General features: G+C 40.7%; 1 protein-coding gene and 1 long non-coding RNA gene across 13 annotated transcripts in view; one reads left to right on the top strand and one right to left on the bottom strand.

The window, feature by feature from the left end:
• The window catches only part of tenm1 (teneurin transmembrane protein 1), a 1,688,122-nt gene that overhangs the window by 1,552,298 nt on the left and 118,887 nt on the right, over positions 1 to 16,937 (top strand). For all 9 annotated transcript variants that reach the window (XM_068047383.1, XM_068047386.1, XM_068047389.1 and 6 more), the window contains 2 exons: positions 8,459 to 8,613; positions 15,367 to 15,733. In XM_068047383.1, coding sequence (XP_067903484.1) covers positions 8,459 to 8,613; positions 15,367 to 15,733 — 522 coding nt within the window. The remainder of the gene's footprint in view (positions 1 to 8,458; positions 8,614 to 15,366; positions 15,734 to 16,937) is intronic.
• LOC137377591 (uncharacterized) overlaps positions 1 to 16,937 on the bottom strand; it is a 91,377-nt gene that overhangs the window by 21,975 nt on the left and 52,465 nt on the right. The window contains exon 3 of one of the 4 annotated variants that reach the window (XR_010976446.1): positions 5,758 to 5,915. The exons of the other annotated variants lie outside the window; for them this stretch is intronic. This is a non-coding gene — a long non-coding RNA (uncharacterized lncRNA). The remainder of the gene's footprint in view (positions 1 to 5,757; positions 5,916 to 16,937) is intronic. 4 annotated transcript variants of the gene reach the window in all.

Below are 16,937 nucleotides of genomic sequence, written 5' to 3'. Positions count from 1 at the left end.
GGGCTCAATAAAACTCAAGAGAATGCAAAGAAATATGAGTGCCTGCTTCCAGCCCATAGTTTGTTGGTGGTTGGGCAACTAGTGGTAACAATGCTGATTAAGACAGAAATGGTATTGGAAGTGCTGACAATGTCATTTCACCACAATTTCTAGCCTAAGATGTTTAATTCACAATACTGTGTGAATATTAAATCGGTACGGTTTTCAAAAAAGAATTAATGAAAAAATATTAAAATGTATCTGATGAAATAAAGTAATCAACAGCAACAACTTGCATTTATGTATCTCCTTTAATATAGTAAAATATCCCAACGTGCTTCACAGGAGCATTGTCAAACAACATTTGACACTGAACCCTCGAAAGAAAAATTAGGACCGAAGACCAAAAGCTTGGTCGAAGAGGTCGGTTTTAAGGAGTCATTTAAAGGAAAAGTGAGAGGTCGAGAAACGGAGGGGTATAGGGAAACGAATTGCAGAACTTAAGGCCTAGGCAACTGAAGACATGGGGCTGGATTTTAAAGCTGCTCTGCCGTCGGGAACATTGGCTGGCGGGCAATGAAGATCGGTGCGGCGGAGGCTCACCACCAACCCTGACAGCGACAGGCCCTGTGCCAATCTTGGCAGTGGCGGCAAGGCCGCATAGCGGCCACCCCGCCACTCAGTGATGGGACCCCCATTTAAATATGTAAACTACTTTACATACCTGATTTAATGAAGGTCCCGTCTCCTCCTTAATCCCCGCACCAATCTTCATTTGGGCTGCCGACAGTGCTGTGCTTTTGAATCCCCGTTCAGGGAAACGTGGCGCGACAAGTGTATGGAGGGGGGAGATGGATTGTTTTTTCTGCGCGGAAGTGGGAGAGTGAGGTTAAAACAATGCGGATTGGTTGGGGGAGTGATGGGAAGGGGTAAAGAGCAAAGTTGCTGAACTTTGGAGGGGGAAAGGGGGGGGTGTGAAAATGATTTTAATCGTAAGTTAATTTTTTTTTGTTCATTGAACAGACCTGCCCCTTTAATTTTAACATCTCCATGAAGGGCTGCATGCCCTTTAAAAATGGCGTCTGCGTCTATACATTGGCGCTAGACGCCGCTGCCTACGGCGGCTAGCCCGCCCTCTCCACGTCATCGCCGGGGGTGGGCGCCGCGGCCATGCAAATGAGCGGCCGCATTTGAAATCACGGCAGCTCCGTGACACAGTGCCTGTGCGTGCAGGCCAAATAATTTTACAGTGGCAGACTCTTAGAATTCAGCCCGTGGCCCCTATTGGTAGAGTGAAGGAAATCAGGGATGTGCAAAAGGCCATAATTGGAAGAGTGCAGAAATTTCAGAGGGTTGTAGGGTTAAAGGGGGTTACAGAGATAGGATAGTTCATTATCCCAATGAAAACAAACTTTTAATGACTCTTTACAGTATTTTTCTGTCCACTATTTAACATAGGTGTAATGTCATTTATTTTAAATGGGCTTGTGCCTTTGCTAAAATAATAGACAGAGAAATGTCATAAAGGCTTGTTAAATGTTGATCCAGTCACACCACCAATACTAATCACTAGGATCATACCTTTTGTCAGGTTAATGTTTAAAAGCACACTGTGCAATATTATTACCACACACATCTGTGTTAACCAATTAGTCTCAGTTCAGTAAAGATGCGAAGATGATATGTTCACAAGCAAATAGCACTGATTGAGGGTGTTAATATCTCAAATAAAGGTTAGCATTTACAGCCAAATGAACTTAGGTGGGGAAAGAAGACCTAGAAATTGGATCATGCTGTGCCTATTTTGCAGGCATGTAAAGGTCCAATATGGTGGATGGCAACATGTAAATGTATGTAAAACAGGCACTGTAGTGCAAAGTAATTTCTAGGTTAATGTCTTTTCAGTTACAATGCTTGACTTCAATCTTCTTAGGCTGAGTCCGAATTCACATTAAAATGCATTTGATTTATTTATCTTTTGTTTCTTACAAGTATCTTATCAAAATCCCATTATAGCATGGCCAGCTTGATCTAATCACATCTAATTAACTTACAACTTTACATTTCTGAGCCACAGTGTGCATGATACAATGGGTGCAGCTGATTGAACCTTCAATCAGCCTGCCATCAACTATCCAACTTGCTAAAGTATGCAAGTTTCCTTTTTCCCAGGTCTCCAGACTACACTTTAATTAAGTTTTATGTTTTCATGATCCAGAGAATACAGGTGGATGATAAGATAGAGACTTAAAAATTCAGCCTACATTCATGTCATGTTTCTTTAGAATACTGGCATCAGCATTCTGCATTTTAACTCTTTCCTACCATATCTCTTAACAGTCTGTGAAATTCCTCTGATAACAATACCTTTGCTAAAACAGTGGAGATATAAATTTCATAAGATTTCATTAATACATTAATTATTAATATTGCACAATGCAATTTCAACCTGTTAATGTGTGAAAAGAAGAATTAAATTTAAATTCCATCCAATGTACTTTGGTTCATTTTGCTTAATCTATTTTTTGAATGCCAACACGACTGCCTGAACATCATTATTCAGAGTACAGTTCTGAAGTACTCATCACTGGGAATTCATTTTGTTTCAGTCTCAGTGCTAAGTGATAATGGGACAGCATACTATGGGCAGGATTTTCCTGGGGGTTTGAAGACCCTGCTGTCAGGCTCAAATGAGGGTCAGAAGCCCGCACTGTGCAGGAAACAGTCACTCATCTGTGATTTTCCTTGAATTGACCAATTAATGGCCAGAAGGCAGGCTTACCATCCAGCGGTTGAGCTCTCGAAGCTGGAGAGGCAATATAGCAGCCAGACGCCATGGCAGTTGAGTAAAGGAGAGGGTGCCCCAAAATAGAGGCACCCTTTCTACAACTTTTTCAAATTTAAAATTAAAAAGGCCTTTGCAGCCAATCCAGCACTGTGACGGGGAGGGGGGGGACCACCTCTACAGGGTGGCTTGTGACTGTTGCTGAATCCAAGAAGGCAAGGGGAGCCTCTAAGCCTGCCTGGAATACTGGTCCACCAGTTTGTCACCATGGGACCACCTCTAGGCAGTTGCACTGTCCCTCGCCACCTGTGTGGACCTGGAGGCCGACTGGAAAATCTCAGTTGGCCTCCAACAACAGGCCTTAATAGGCCCTTAGCCAGCTCAATTGGCTACCCACTGCTTGTTGGGGGAGGTAGCTCTGCCACCCCTACCCCATCCCGCCTCCAGGGAAATGGCCTGCCTCTGTTCCCAACCCCATTGGGGGGCTAAAAATCTAGCCCTACATTATTGCTTACTGTAGCAAGGAACCTTTCTCCTGACACTTAAAGTAAAGCAATAACAATACATTTTGGCAAGTTTATTAATTAATTTATGAAAGTACATAGTGTACAATATGAATTTATAATTGTTTGGGTCATAAGCTAATTTGATCATACTACCAATAATAAAAAACATAAATGAAGATGTTTTACAGCGGCGCAGTGGTCAGCACTGCAGCCTCACAGCTCCAGCGACCCGGGTTCAATTCTGGGTACTGCCTGTGTGGAGTTTGCAAGTTCTCCCTGTGTCTGCGTGGGTTTCCTCCGGGTACTCCAGTTTCCTCCCACAAGCCAAAAGACTTGCAGGTTGGTAGGTAAATTGGCCATTATAAATTGCCCCTAGTATAGGTAGGTGGTAGGGAAATATAGGGACAGGTGGGGATGTGGTAGGAATATGGGATTAGTGTAGGATTAGTATAAATGGGTGGTTGATGGTCGGCACAGACTCGGTGGGCCGAAGGGCCTGTTTCAGTGCTGTATCTCTAAACTAAACTAAACTATTTTCTTTGCTTGATAACTTTGAAGAAGCGAACAGTATCTTCCTGATTTCAAGTTTTTTTTACAGGCGTGAAAGGTCAAGTGGTGAGGTTTCTACCTCTTGCATTCAAGTGTATTCATAGTCGAGTTCCCAGTATTATTTTCAGAAGGCAAGTCTAGTTGATGGCTGCATGGTAATGATCAATATGTATGAGAATTTTTTTTTTTTTTCCAAAAGCTCAGAGCATCACAGTTTATGGCAGGGTATTATCCAAAATATTGGATTTTGCTTCCTCAAAGGGTTTGATTAACCCTGTGTGTGACACTGCAATCATGAGTGGTGCCCAGTTCATTGTTATACAACTGGCAATACCCATTTTGCTGGGGAGATTTAATGAAAGAGGTCATTCCCATCAAGGTAAAATTCAGCTGCCTTTATGATTCAAAACTCCCATTTCTCAATATTGCCACTCGACCAGTAATGATGCTTTTGCTTTCAATCTGGTTTTCAACTATTACCAATCAGAGCTGCATCGTTTTCCACTCAATAAAAATCAGAAGTTAAGAACAAACTACTTCAGTGGAGCTTGCTTTTGTGCTGATGCCATAATAATTCATTTTGTATTGTTAGGCTGTTGGAGACTCTTTATTGAATGCTTTTGCTGTCCTAATGGTTGGGATGATAGTACAAGTCAATAATCATTTTTTTAAAGAGCGTTGCTGAAACAATGTTTTATTCGGATTGATTGAACACTTCAAAAATATTCCATCTACAGAAGTAAGACACTGTAGGTAAAGACACGAGGCAAGAGTCACAGATGAAAGGGAGATTTTGATGTTAATAAAGGTTGAAATCAAACTGTGCAATGTTAGCAAGAAACAAGCTAACAGAAATAGAAACAGAAAATGCTGGAAACAATAAGAAGGTCGGGTGGCATCTGTCAGAAACTGAGTTAACATCTCAGGTCGATGATCTTTCATTTGAACTGGTGCTGCCGGACCTGTCAAGTATTTCCAGCTTTTTCTGTTTATATTTCAGATTTCCTCTATCTGCAGTATTTTTTCTTGTAACCATGTTGACAAGCTGGTTTGAAATTACTTCATCTGCTATTTTAACAGCTGGAATTAATACCTTGATTAAAATAGTATGCTAAGTTTCCTACAAACATGTAACATATACTTAATAGTATCACAGAGTATGAATTCAACCCATTAAATGGGAATAGTAGTGCCTGTTGATACCTAATACTGAGCTTTAATAGAATATGATGAAAACGAAAGTACATGTACTATGAACATATCTGAGTATTTTTTTCCTATTGATGGAAAGAAAGATTGCATTTATATCGTTCCTTTCATGACCTCAGGACATCCCAAAGCTCATTCCTGCCAATGAAGTGCAATTAACATTAAATCACTGTTGTAATGTAGGAAATTTGACACTGTCATGCAGACCCCCACCTGCCAAGAATGAGGCATATTAATTTTGTCATATGAACATTGATTTTGGACTGTTGCTGGAGCAAGGAAATTACTTGTTAAACAGATCAGCCATAGCTGGAAAAAACATTTACATACTAACAGTGCTTGTGGAGACAAAGGACCATTCCCTGACACATTCAACCCACGATGGACTTTGATCACTAGACATTGAAGGTGAGGAAGCTCACATTCCAGGATGACTGCTAAGATGGCCAAATCCACAAACAGACTTGGTCAAACCAGCTAGTCACATGACTAACCTGCTGGGCAACCTGAGTTTTTTTGAATTGTACAGACAGTTTGAGAGGAGAGACTGGTTACTCCTGGACTGAAAAGACCTCCCTGGCTGGCTCGCCACAGCCTCTCCTGTCTGCTCCCATCTCTTTCTCATGGAACTCCAAATGCTCTGAAGACGTGAACCACAAGAGAGAAAAGTTTCCGACATTGAACAAGGTTTAAGAAGAATACTGGGCCCCAACGAAAAGCAAGACCTACCTACAATCAAGGACTGTACAGCGAGCTCGAAGAACACTAACCAAAAACATCTTCAGATATTGCCTCAAACTTCTCCACTTTATTTCTTTTGCTCTTTTCTGTCTCTATTTGCGGGTGTGTTTATCGCATATGCATGCTAGCGTGGACACGTCGTGTATCTGTAGGCATTAACCGAATTAGAGTTTAAGTTTAATAAATTTCAACTTTTCTTCTTCAAACTTAAGAAAACCTGTTTGGCTGATTTCTTTGCCTTACAATTGGAAAGTGGTGAAGAAGGATTCATTAGGGGGAGCTAAAAACACGGTGTGTTTAAAATTAAACCCTGTTACGGTAAGACCAGGTGAAGGCTGAGGGGGAACCCTAGATCGCTTTCTCACCTAGATGTAACAGACACCCAATTTGTGCACATCAAGGTCCCACAAACAACGAGACAACGACCAGAAATACTACAGATGGCAGAAATCTGAAATAAAAACAGAAAATTATGGAAATATTCAGCAGGTCTGGCCGCATCTGTGGAGAGCATCTCTCTCCACAGATGCTACCAGATAGTCTATTTTTTTTTAGTGATGATGTGGGATAAATATCAGCCAGGACACCAGGGAGAAGTCCTCTACTCTTCTTCAAAATAGAGCCATCAGCCCTTTTACGTCCACTGGAGAGGAAAGGTAGGGCCTCAGTTTAACGTTTCATCTGAAAGATGGCACCTCCCACAGTGCAGCCCACCCTCTGTAATACTCTTAATGTCAGCCTGGATTATGTGCTCAATCTCTGGAGTGGTACTTGAACCCAGAACCTCCTGACTCAGGTGAGATTGATACCACTGAGCTATGGCAGGCAAAGGTACACACATAGGCTTGGATTTTAGCCCGGTGATGGGGGACCCAGCGGCAGGCCCAAGGGCAGGGGGAGACCCCACTTTGTCCCTCTTTCAGACCCCCCCCCTTTACAATTTCACACCAGGCAGCCAATTAACTGTCTTTAATGGACAAGCTCCTGCCTCCAGAGCTGCTGGCCAATCAGAGAGCCAGCAGCTTTGCAGTACTGGCAGCGCCACTGGGAGTGGTAGTTGCTGCTGGTATTGCAGGAGGTCTACAAATGACAAGATGTTGGAGATGCTGGGACACAGGTAAGTAGGGTCAGGGTTGTCAGGGCTAGTCAAGCAGGCCCTGGCGACAGGTTGGGGGAGTTGCCATGGGGACAGCCATTGCCACCAGGGAGGCCCTCCTGGCAGTGCCTCCACGCGACTGCAGGCCCCTCCGACTTCAATAAAATTGGAGCGAAGATGGGAGGCTGCCCTTAAGTGGCCATCAATTGGCCAGGGTGGGAAGGCCATCCTCAGCCTTCCCCACCATAGACAAAATGGCAGGGGTCCAGGACAATGTCGGGCATGGTGCCCGACGCCACCCTTTGTTATTTTGTGTGCCCCCCCCCCACCCCCATAGCCCCCACCTCCCCCATCACCATTCCCGTCTCCAAGGGCAGGATAAAATTCTGGCCATAGTATGCTCTGAAGAACATTTTTAAAAATCTAGTCATACATTGTGTCTGGCTGTGATGCATGCAATTTTCAAATGTTTAGGCCTTAGTGCTGGCAATTATTCTTATTCTTGACCTATTGCATAGGAGACCACGTGCTGTTGGTAAAGGCATGTAGCTCTGGATAACATTCTTATTTTTATCAAAACACAGTTTTAAAATTTCAGCTTTCTGAACAAAATAATCATAAAATTCTGAAATAGATCAAAACTGAGGAAAACTGTAGCATTATGTTAAATTCATTAACTGTAGAAAGGTACAGTTTATGTTAGTAGCAAAATACTTAAAGTATATTCCGCAAAAATTAAAAATAAAACAGGAAATGACTATAAATGAGAGCAGTTGTCAACAGCATTGAAAATGTGGTTTAGTAACCTATAATAGTATTTGCCTGCAATTAGAAATAATTATTGTTTATCCGAAACACACTTGTAGCATTGAACGGTGTAGATAATTATATCTAATTATGGTTTGGAAATTGTCACTGTCTCTCGTGCAATGTTGGTAGACAGCAAGTTGAATAGCATAGTTAATTGAGCTGCAGTAATTTTACATTTTACTGCTACTTAGATTTACCCTATCTCTAACCTGTACTGCTATTGACATTTTTAATGGGACAGTGTAGAAGGAGCATTACTCTGTATATAACCCCTGCTTACCTGCCCAAAGAGGACAGTCTAGAGGAAGCTTTACTTGCTTCAGAAATAACACTCTAAGTTGAGTCCAAAGGTTCCAGATTCAAGCCCCATTCCAAAGGCTTGAGTACATAATCTAGGCTGATACTTCAGTGCAGTACTGAGGGAGTGTGGCACTGTTGAAGATGCACTGTTGGTCCCACCTTCCCTCTTAGGTGAATGCAAAAGAGCAGCAGAGTTCTCCTGGTGGGCTAGCAACATTTATTCCTCAACTAACACATGAAAAGCAGATTAGCTGGTGACTTATCTCATTGCTGTTAGTGGGATCTTGGTGTGTGCAAATGGGCTCCCAGATTTCCTACAGTCCAACAGTAACTACAATGTGAAAGTATTTCATTTGCTTTGAAGAACTTTGGGATGGCCTGAGGTCTTGAAAGGCATTATATAAATGCAAGTTATTTCTTTCTTTACATGATGCCAACTGTTCCAATGTCTTTTACTTTCTTTGCATTGCTATTTCTTAATAGGGATAGCTGTTGATAAGTATGGATTCATATTCTTTGTGGATGGAACCACCATTCGAAAGGTTGATCAGGATGGTGTGATCACAACGATAATCGGTTCCAATGGCCTAACGTCAACACAACCTCTGAGCTGTGACTCAGTAATGGACATTTCTCAGGTAAATGTTTAAAGCTGCAGATTAGATTCTGAAACATTATACAAAGTTGAAACAAGATAGTGGACCCAGAGCCATTAATGCGCAAGCATCGTGTGTCACAATTGAGAAGCCCAAGTCCAACCCAGATTTGGGCCTCAGACCTCATTAAAGTTTTTTGCATGAGCTGTCAGTGCTTGTGGCACATTTACTTTGAAGAATATAGAGCTGCATGCCTCACTGGGGACAGCTTAAAGGTAAGACACAGGAGGAGAGCTGAAATAAAAACAGAAAATGCTGAAATACTCAGCAGGTCAGGCAGCATCTGTGGAGAGAAAAACAAAGTTAGTGTTTCAGGTCAATGACCTTTCATCAGAACTGAAAAAAGATGTAAGAGATGTAACAGGTTTAAAGCAAGTACAGAGGCAGGTAAAGGCAGGAGGAGAGGAAAAGAACAGAAGGGAAGGTCTGTGTAGGGTGGAAGAGAAAAGAGATGATGGTGCAAAGGCAAAAGGAAGGTGGTAATGGGGCAAGTAAAGAAACAAAAGATGTGTCTAGAGGTGGGTTGGAGCAGGCAAAAGAAGAGGACAGGAAGGAGGGGGTGGCACAATCGTAATGAATGTGCAGCTGGGGGAGCACTGATGCCACACCTGACTCTACAGAAGGGCTTTAAAGAAATATTTCTCCAAACTCAGCACCCACTGAAGAATCCTGTTGCCTACCTGACTCATCATAGCCCAATTTCTGTACGTGAATGTAAAATAGACCTTAGCCCCCTCATTTACATATTTAAGGAACCTAACACCTATTGTAAGCAGCCACCAGCGACTCCTGAAAAATGGCTCCCCCCAATTTTCAGTCCCACATGTTAAAGGCGTCCCTGGGGCTCAAAATGCCGGTCTCCGAAATTGGGCTGTTAAAGGAATGTAACAAGTTCCAATTGGTACCCCAAAACTTAATTTTTCTAGTGTGCCTAATTATTAAGTGTATATGAAAATTGAATTCCAACCAACAGGATGGGGAGTAATTGGAAGCCCATAGAAGAAAACATCAAAAGTGGAAGAACTTTTCAGAAAGGTTAATAGCACTTGTGCTATATTTTGCTTTTCCTAGTAAACTTTAGTGGCACAACCATAGGGATGTGCTCATTGAGGCACAGGACCTATAACTGATACTTGAAGACTCTTGACCAGCATACTAGTAGAGCTCACTTTTTCATGAGTTAGTCACTGGTATAAGGAACTAGACTTGGCAACATTACAACGGGAGCCAGTTCATGAATGATAGTGATACAAATTCTGAATTTAAAAACTGTTGATATAAAAAGCAACTTTAAATTCCTTAAAGTCACTGTTAGTAGTTTGTAGAACTACCATCTCTGACTTTCCAAATGAGCCATTTGTTTGCATTTCTGAGGAAAACGCAAACAATAAAGCTGCATACGATGTGTTAACTGAAAATTGATGAATTCATGACAAACATGACTGCAACGTGGTCTTTATTCTCCACCAAGATTTGAACCTGCAACACAGAGGCGTGAGGTGAGAGTCTTACTGCTGTGTACAGACAGAAATGTTAATGAGAACACGGTGAGGTGTGGAGAGTCCACACAGAGTAATGTACAGCTGCATAAATAAATCATACAAGACAAGAGCAGGTTCCCCTCAGGGCACAGGAAAAGAAAATGTTGCAGTCTTTCATATTTAGGCTTTCAATGTAATTTATGATAAGTGTTTATTTTAGTTATGTTTTTGGTTGCATGCAATCCGGTTTCTTCCTCCTTTCATTGAAGCAGCACAAAGGTAGTGTAAAGTTTGTACAGCATAGTTATTTTATCTCTGATCAAGAAGTTCCAGTGTCATTTGGCAGAAAGAATGAGTGCTTTCTCTGTGTTGAGGTGAGTAAATTAACATTTTTATTTGTAAGGAATTTCCTTAATATGCAAACCTGGGTACACCAGCGAAATATGTAACGAGGGGAGGCTTTTTATGTTGGTCGAATGTGTGAAACTGACAGTGCCACATTAGCTGCCACAGGCACAATGAGACAATGGCCTTCTTCTCTGCTGTATTATTCTATGATTCTACAAAACACCTAATTTTTATTTCCCTGAAGTCAATGGAAGAAAAAAATCATGTCTGTTGTATAATGGGTGCCAATCCAATATTGCCCATTTTCACATCATTGCCTATGGCTAGAATGATCTCCTGTGAGTTTTTCTTCTCCCTTTTTTCAGTGTTTTGTGTTATTCTGTATTCGAAGTATAACAAAATCGTAAGTGTGTTTCCATAAAATAGGTTTAAAATTTTTAGCAGGTCTGGCAGCATCCGTTGAGAGAAACAGAGTTAACATTTCAGGTCTGTGACCATGCATCGGAGCAGGAAAGAACCATTCTGATGAAAGTTCATCAACCTGAAACGTTGGCTGGAATTTTACTTCCCCGCGGGAGCAGACTGGAGGCGGGGAGGTGACAAATGGCCCGACTGTCCCAGGCCATTAAGTGGGTGGTTCAGTAGCTCAGAAGGCCTCCCAGTAAAATCTGGCCGCTTCCTTGTCGGATTTGGGGGGGGCCCTCCTGATCAGGCACCCTGTGTCCAATTGAGGATCCCCACACGGCACAAACCATCCCCACTGGAGCACCTCCCCCACCACCCCCTCACAAACAACCCCTCACCGGTGAGGCCTGCACACTTACCTGTATTCCGGGGCCTCATCCATGTTGTCAGTCCTGGCTGAGTGCAGTCCCAGCAGTGGCCACCAGTCTCAGTAGCACAGCTGTGACTGAAGAGCTACCTCAGAGGGGCAGAAGTCCCGCCCGAGGTCAATAAGGGCCTGGGCTACGTAAAATGATGGTGTGGCTTCCATGCCCGGCAAGGTGGGCTTGTTGGCGACTTTTCCTGCCGGTGTGGGGGCCTCCGGCTCGATGTAAAATTCTGTCTGTTAATTCTGTTTCTCTCTCCACAGATGCTGCCAGACCTGCTGAGTATTTCCAGCATTTTATGTTTTTATTTCAAATTTCCAGAATCTGCAGTAATTTTCTCTTATTTTAGATTTAAAATTTTGTGACTCCTGTTGTTCAAAGGAAATCTTTGACCTATCTCTTCATGCCAACTTTTTTCCTTTTTTTGCACCGACTTTCTCTACTAGTTTCCTCCCCTCACTGGAGTATGATTCCACAGGGCACCAGACACTCACCAGTATCTTACCCAGGATTGCCAAACCCAATCCTTTCTTCATGCAACATACACATGGACTATACAGAGTTCAGTATCTAGAACAATCAAGAGCAGAAAATCTAGGCTGATTTGCTCCATCCTTAAGCCTGGGCACCGAAGCCTGGGACAGTGTTCCAATCAATGAGTGTTGTGGCCTGGAATGCATTGCCTGTAAGGGTGGTGTGAGCAGATTCAATAATAACTTCCAAAAGGGAACTGAATAAATACTTAAAAAGGAAAATTTTGCAGGGCAAAGGGGGAAGAGCAAGGGACTGGGACTAATTTGATTTCTCTTTCAAAGAGCTGGGAAAAGCAGAATGGGCCAAATTGCCTCCCATGCACTGTATGATTCTATTACTGCCTGGCTGAAATCAGCTAACCCATCATGGGCTGAGATCGAACCTGGGATATTACTAGCCTGTAGTGCTTTTATAAGTTAATTCATCCAGAGCATATTTTCACCATCCTGATGATTAAATGTAACTTTTCATGTGCCAAGAATATGCTGAAATCTATCATCTTTGTGTGATGTAAACATTACTACTGGCTTTCAAAGTGTAGCCAGGAAAAGCAGAAATGCTAAGTGAATTCACTTATGTTGAAGTGACTTGAATTACAAACATTTTTTGGCAGGCTACCAACCACAATGAATAGATAACCTGACTGGTCACCAGAGAAAACAATGAATAGCTTTAAGAGGGGCAGGTGTCATGTTGGATATGAAAAGGCATTGATTTTTCAAACACTTGCATTGATTTGTAGCAATTCTACTGCTTTAGATCCAAAAAAGCTTTTTGATGTGGATAACTGTCTTCAAAAAGTTCAAAGTCATCTTAATTGGCAAAGTATATGAAGTATAAAGTTCAATCCTTTCTCTGTACTTAGTTAGTTGATCCCAGCCAGAGAGAGGGCAGGGTACTATAATTATAGCCTCAGTGCCTATTGGACTAGGGAGAAGATAAATAGGTCCTTTTAGTTGTTATAGTGAATGCAATGCAAATTCTTCTATACAAAGAAATTGATTTCCAACATATTTGTTATCATAGATGTCAATTTGCAATAATAATTTTTTTTTAAATCAGTTAATTTCTTATAAGCTGCAATATCAAACAGTCAATGCTACACTCCACAGTATGGTGGAATAACAGATCCCTACCGCAATGTAACATTTCCAAGTATTGTTCCTCTTATTGACAAATGTGACATTTGTCTACTCGGCATAATATAGCATTTTTGGTATGAAGTTGGCTTTCATTAAGATAACACCAATTCCTCAGGACCTGCAAATTACTGGTAGAGCCAGAGGGAATAACAGGCCGCCTGCTTTTCCTGTCGAGACAGTATTGCAGTATTAGCAATATTAAATAGGCACGCTTTAGCTGCTCCTGACTTGTGGCCAAGAGCTCTTCAGAGATCTGTTACTTTCTTTTCATCTCCAAATTCTAATCTTTTGAATGAAGACAAAAATGTGATATTGTACAACTGGGGTCAAACTTAATATGAAAGCATCCCATGTCTTGCTGTATGTGGATATTTTATCTCCATCCAATTTTTAATTACTTTTACAATAGCCTAGCTTTGTCATAACCTGGTGTTATCGCAGCCATGAGAAAATAAAATGAAGAGGGGTTTGTAATTAAGCCATACTCTCTGTGGACTTTGCTGAAGTTTCAAATATCAGTATTCCTGTGGTGTTCAGTCAGCAGGGACATGTTTAAAAATTTGTCTCCAGGATTTGTTGGATGGTGAACAGGAAAAGGAACCTTGGCTTATTTTATTTTTCTACTTGAGGGAAAACGAGCTTCACCTGTCACTAAATCAACAGAAATTAAATAACAGGCCAGCAATCAAACCTGAGACTTTTGTGATCAAGTGGTTCGGCATCACACTGAGCATTGCATTATCCACTAAACAAAAGGTAGACTTCAATGTTAGTAAGTATCTATATATTTTCAATGTAGGTGGATAATCCGAAAATTACAAAGAAATGTTTTGACTTTAGATTGCTACATATTTCATTTTGAAGTCCATCTACCTGTTGGGGTTCTGTAATGTTATTCATTGTTAATGCAACCCCATGCATTTATTATCTCTCAGAAGTTTGGTGATCAATCTACTCCATATTTTTCAGGCACTGCACAGGTGGATTGTATCAGCCCCTAAAGTTACTCCTATCGATTCCATTGTATTATCTAGCCGTGATTTTTTTTTTGTCTTTTTTTTTGTATTACTGTTAGCTTTTCCAGACAGAAACAACCCAACAAGTTTCTGTGACTCCAGAGTGATGCACTTGTAGTATCTAATTCTCCTTTTCTTGGATTACTTCAAGAACCCTGTCATTAGTCAGTCTTCATTTTCAATCTATTTCTATTGCTATGTGACACAATTGCCTCTACTCTTCTGCTTGCTTCACTGTTCAAAAAGTCATTTCCTACATCTGTACAATATTATTACCAGACGTAATCTGGGATGGATTTTCTGCCCATTGACACTGAATGAGCCGTTAATTTAAGACTGCCTCTTATCACCAGCTTAATTTTACAATTGCACAAAAACTTCTCATCTCGGTAAATGTCATTTTTGTCATTTCTATTCTTATTAACTTCTTTCTTATTTCAATCATTATTAGATGACCCAAGTGAACATCAACTTGCTCTATTTCCATATTTTTCACTTATAGCTCAATTTAGTAAGTGTGAATATATTTGTGGCTGCACATGCATAATAAAACTGCAAAATTTACATTTTTTGGGTGGATTTACATATAATTCACAATAAAGTCCCTATTCACACCACCAAGGTTGAAAGAGTAAGAGAGATTAGGTAAATCATGGAAGTGAAAATTAAGTGACTATCAAGATTAGGTTTTAAACATCTGAAGACTGCAGAAGAAATGTAAGATTGAAATGAAAAGACAGAAGGTTTCCTGTTGAAAGGATAATGACTCTGATGCTAATTCAGAACATAAATTGCCATTCCATCATGGTGCAAATCCTGCTGTGCTGGAGCAACACGAAGGGAATCAGATTTAGGCACACAAGCTGATTTAAATCACTAATCGCTTTGTGCCCCAAAGAAATTCCCAGCCCATAATCTGATTAACTTGATCTGAACCACTTACAATCTCTCATTCTGGATGGAAATATATTTTTCTGCTTTGTAATATGTCAATTCTCAAAATTGGATGCTTGTTGCCCTTAAATTACATATCACTTTCTGCTGTCTCTCATTTCAAAACCAACTATCTCCTCCATCCCAAACAGTCCTTAGTATTAAGAATATTACAGTAATTCAAATAAACTCAATAAGGTTCAGATCCATTCAGCATCAGTATTTCCAGAATTCTTACGTCTGATGCATGACTGTCAATTTATGGTAGAAATGAGGATTTGTAGAGAATATTGGACAGAAAAAAATATCTGAAGCTAATTGAAAGATTTATGAACAAATACTGAAAGAAAAATTCACATTTGCCTTTGCTCAAATACTTAAAGAAATTGGACAGCAAATTTGCCATTCTTAAACAGTTCACTGATAAAGTCAAAATTGTTGCTTTTTGCAGGTACGCCTTGAATGGCCAACTGATCTGGCTGTCAACCCCATCGATAATTCCCTCTACGTGCTTGACAACAACATTGTACTGCAGGTCTCAGAAACTAATCGTGTGCGGATTGTTGCAGGCCGACCTATCCACTGTCAGGTACCAGGCATCAACCATTTTCCCATGAGCAAGGTGGCCATTCACTCCACTCTGGAGTCAGCCAGAGCCATTGCTGTTTCTCACAGTGGGGTACTCTACATAGCGGAGACGGATGAGAGGAAAATCAACCGCATACAGCAGGTCACTACCAATGGCGAGATCTTCATATTTGCTGGCACATCAACAGAATGTGACTGCAAGATTGACCCCAACTGCAACTGCTTCTCAGGTAATGCTGTATTCAGTTGAGATTTGTTCAGAAACCACTGAATAATCGCAGCACAGAAACCAGCCATCTGGCCCAACAAGTCCATACCAGTGTTTAGGCTCCACAACAGTCACATGATCTTCATTTGCACTTCTGTTAAATGATTTGAATGCCCAGTTGAGTAAGGTCTACCTGTCTGGAAATTCCAGTAATGGAATGCCCAGTAATTTGGATAACTGAAAACTAGACAGCAAAAGTGTACTTTTCAAACATGTTTACAATAAAAAAACAAGGTACTTTGGTGTTTTCACCCACCCACATAGAAATTGGAAACATTAACCCAGTTACAAAATTTTCACTTTTTCGCTAAACAACCTGTTTTCCACCAGAGTTCCTGCATCTATAGCATGATGATGGATCCATGTTGTTCTCATGTCTCTTAAACCCCAATCTCTGCCCCCATTCTTCCTTCCTTTCCATTTTGGACTTCACAAAAGAAGAAGCATGGCACAGTTCAAGTTTATTAACAATTACCTGATAGTGTGCAATATTAAACTGGGTTCACCTATAGATAGCAATATAAGATATGACTGTTTATCTTTTACAGAGATGTATTAATAAAGAAAGTATTCAGGCAGAAGTTTGTGTAGGCTGGATCTTTTTACTCCATCCTGTTTTGCATTCACTCTACATTTGGTTTGACCTGTTCTGTCTGGTTATTTAAACAAGGACATATAGTATAAAATTATCCGAATGTATTCTTGAAACAAATTGATCAGCCGACTGAACATTGTAAAGGAGAGGAATTAGCAGTGATTGAGGCTGCCAATTTTTTGGGAAGGTCAAAACTCAGTAAGGACAAAGAATCTTAAAATTTGCTTTTCCATTTATAAGTATTTATTAGCAACTGTAATAATAAATATTTCCACATGATGAGAATCAAAAGTAAGCATAAAAAATGAATCATTTTTTAAAAGATTTCAGAGTTAAGCTTACAATTAATAAATTTTCAAGAAAATTCAAAATTGCAGTTATCGCCTCACATTTCAATTTTATCACTACAATAATTCATTTTACACTGAATCTATTCTAAAAGTTCTCTGTTGTTAGCACAGATATTACACTGGATAAGAACAAGTGATTTCCCTTTAAATTGTTAATAATTGGCCACACATACAGCCCATTAGCTCCAATGACTCGACAGTTGGATGCCAATCCTGAGGGC

This window comes from Heterodontus francisci, chromosome 15 (assembly GCF_036365525.1).
Source record: "Heterodontus francisci isolate sHetFra1 chromosome 15, sHetFra1.hap1, whole genome shotgun sequence".
NCBI classification, from domain to species: Eukaryota; Metazoa; Chordata; class Chondrichthyes; order Heterodontiformes; family Heterodontidae; genus Heterodontus; species Heterodontus francisci.
Note: the sequence above shows the minus strand (reverse complement) of the source record. Positions and strands in the feature narration are given on the sequence as shown.